The sequence below is a fragment of the Cryptomeria japonica genome, chromosome 6 (assembly GCF_030272615.1).
Source record: "Cryptomeria japonica chromosome 6, Sugi_1.0, whole genome shotgun sequence".
Classification (NCBI taxonomy): Eukaryota; Viridiplantae; Streptophyta; class Pinopsida; order Cupressales; family Cupressaceae; genus Cryptomeria; species Cryptomeria japonica.
The window spans coordinates 628,225,939-628,229,114 of NC_081410.1; the positions used below are offsets into that span (position 1 = coordinate 628,225,939).

A 3,176-nucleotide genomic window follows, 5' to 3' on the forward strand; every position below is an offset into this window, starting at 1 on the left:
TCCTCCTAGGGGTAGCAATCTTTCTAGGATTTGATCCTCAGTGCATTAAATCAAATAAACCTCTTAATTCTCATCTAGCATTTATGGTTAGAAAGGAACAATCATATTTTGAGAAATTAAACCAATGGTCTCACATAAATAATTGAAAAAATTGAAGGTTCTATATCTGAAAATTTAATGACCTTTCTCCTCATCTACTCCTTTGCACATTTTTTCCTTCTTGGGATAATTTGGTCCTGAAAAAGTGGTAACTCTTAAAATCCCTTACATAAAATAGATCATATGTGTGAAAAATCAAGTCTAAGAGAAGTTAAGTAAAATGGATGCCTCTACCTAAAAACGTAATCGAACTTAATTTTGATGATGCACCCAAGAGAAACCCTGAAAAATATAGACCCCGAATTATAGTTAAAGATCATACAAGTAAGATCATGATAACACTTTCCAAAGATAAAAATACCATTGTCCAGGCAAACAGTTTTCTTATTGGACTAAAAATGGCCATCAAGAAGAAAACCACTTCTTTACAGATTAAGAGGGATTCAATGGTAATAATAAATTGTTTATCCTAGAAAAGTTTAGTAAATTGGAAACTTGTCTATATTGTTGAGCATATCAATAAAACACTGCTGAAATTTTCCAGCTTTGGAATTATGCACCTATATTGATTGGATAATTCATTAAAGGGTTTCGGTCCTAGCTCGTCTGGTTGTGGATCGCAACTTAAGGCATGGGTATTGTCCCCATGATCTTGAGTTTGAGTCCCCGGTTGTGTTAACTCTGTGTGTTGCTACCTTGTGATCGGGTCGTACACACTGGGAGATTAGTCTCGCTTCGGCGAGGACACCTCTAGATTCCACGATAATGAATATAAATTGGGTAATTTGACAATTGAAAATCATATTTGAAACTGCATCTTTAAATTGATAGAGAAACTCCTTCAGAATAGAATCCAATTCTTTGGTGTACAATAGTTACCTATATTTTGGAATGTCCTTTGACTTCTCTTCTACCTGATGTAGCTTAATTTGTAGCAGAACCAGAACCTCTTCTATATTTCCGAGTATAATTGTAAATAAACTTTTTAAGTATTAAAAAACTAAATAGATGCATGCATTTTGAAAACTAAATAGTATTCAGGAAACAATTTATTTAAATAATATCATATTACATTAGTAGAGATGTTACATTATGGCTTTTCTCAACTTCAGGAAGAGCCATTTGAGCATCTCTCACACAGAAGGGCTAGGAAGGCCATTGTCTTCTAGACATTGGCTACAATACTTAATACTATATAATTTGGAGATCCCACATGGTAAAATGCCACTGAAAATTATTATTATGAATATAAGATATTAAGCAGCAACTGCTTCTGAAGATTAGAAGGCAATTGAATTCAAGGGCACTTGGGACCTCCCTGCTGGGTCTTCCAGTTATTGTAGCAAGGGCACACTTGTTTGTTTCCATAAGTTCCAGGAGGAACACACAAACACTTAGCACAACATTTCTTGCAGAAAAACAAGCAGGGCTTTTTGTGAGAGGTTGCAGAACACCTGTAAGAACACCTTGGGCCACAATCTGCATGCAAATCCAAACTTGAACATCAAAATAATGTTTAGAAAACAAGACCTACAAGAATACCAATTGAAATTTGCAGGCTATTGTGCATCCTCAGGGATTAATCTCGCCTCAGCTCGCCCATTGAGAGTTGGGCTGGACCGTGGGGATACCCTGTGGTCACCAAAAAAAAATACCAATTGAAAAGTAACATTTACCAACAAGAACAAATAAAAAAAGTTTAAACAAACCTGCTGGGCGAAGGTTTCCGTGTCCATAATTCTGAGTAGAATCAACCAAAAGTTTTGATCAGCATAACAAAGAGAATAACAGAAAGAACTAAGAAATGAATTTATAAGTCAGACACTCTTAGACATTAATAATTTCTAACTGGGTATCCACAAATGCTGAATCTATGCATGTTACTTGTTGGGATCTATTGTTATGTTTGTCCGGACAAGTTCAAATCCTGCTTGAGAAGTTCTTCTTGGACAAACAAAAGATAAAATTGTGAAAGGAGGGAAGCCCAATGATTGAAAAGCACAAGAAATTCAGTCGATAGAAGAAAATGCCTACCCTCCTCAACTGTGCCATGAAGAGTGACTCATCGTTGCTATATTGCATATTTGCCTGCAAAATTCAGATGTGATATTACAGTTAAGATCCCAATGTCAGTCTGAACAAATATTATTGCCATGAACACTGCATTTTCTCCCTCTGACAGTGTATATGTTTCTCTGACCAATGCACTATTATATGACAAGACATGAAATAACAACATGCTTTAAAGAGGAGAAAGGCATCACAAGGTTGTGTTTATTCAATAGGAAAACAAAAAACATGTTTCCTCTGACAGTACATCTCTCTGTAATCTATATACTACCAAATTCTAGAAAATGAAACAATAGCATGCCCAAAAGAAGAAGAGAAGGAAACCATTATGACATATGAATATAAAACATCATTGTGGCTTTTGGTTGATCAATTATGATCTAAAAAGAATCCCATTGTAGCATTCTGTGAGATCAGCCTAGAACTGGAAACAAAAACAAAACAACTATTGTAGCATTGTACTGGTGGGTTCTGAGCTCCAGTGTACCTCAGTATTGCATACAAGTAAGCCCATCAGAGCAAGAAGAACAAAACCAAATGATACAAGATGTGCCATTCTGGTTATGCAATATCAACTAGGAAGAGAAGACTTCTCATCAACTGAGTTATGCTTGATGGGTGTGAGCAAAGGACCAATTTATAGAGTGAGCATAAACTCAACTCATTTCTTGAAGGACAATCAAGTAGGTGTTCTTCCTTCGCTGGGGAACCGAATAAAGGGCATTGTAGAGCTTAATTAGGAGGGTCCCACAAGACAAAAGTTATAAGTTTACCTTTTGTTCATCAATTTTTCAGTTAATGATATTGGAATTGAGGTGATACAAGGGGGCAACGGTTGAAAATGAGGTAGTGCGCCAACCAAACCATGTGCTTACAGTCTTATGCAAGACAACTGTCTAACAAAGAGAGGGAAAATCTACTTCACTAGGACTCTGGTTTACACCGACTGCATCAAAAGCACAAATCCAGATAGCGTTTCTTTTCCCAACAAATTTCTTCACATGAAA

The 3,176-nt window shown here is 36.1% G+C and overlaps 1 protein-coding gene across 1 annotated transcript; it reads right to left on the reverse strand.

Annotated features, from left to right (window-relative positions):
* Positions 1–1,116: 1,116 nt before the first annotated feature.
* LOC131068626 (protein RSI-1-like) lies at positions 1,117–2,842 on the reverse strand. The gene is made up of 4 exons (XM_058003859.2): positions 2,657–2,842; positions 2,134–2,187; positions 1,809–1,839; positions 1,117–1,578 (listed from the first exon to the last, which is right to left on the reverse strand). The coding sequence occupies exons 1-4, from the start codon at positions 2,723–2,725 to the stop codon at positions 1,397–1,399; spliced, it is 336 nt and encodes a 111-aa protein (XP_057859842.1). The 5' UTR covers positions 2,726–2,842; the 3' UTR covers positions 1,117–1,396.
* Between the last annotated feature and the right edge of the window lie 334 nt (positions 2,843–3,176).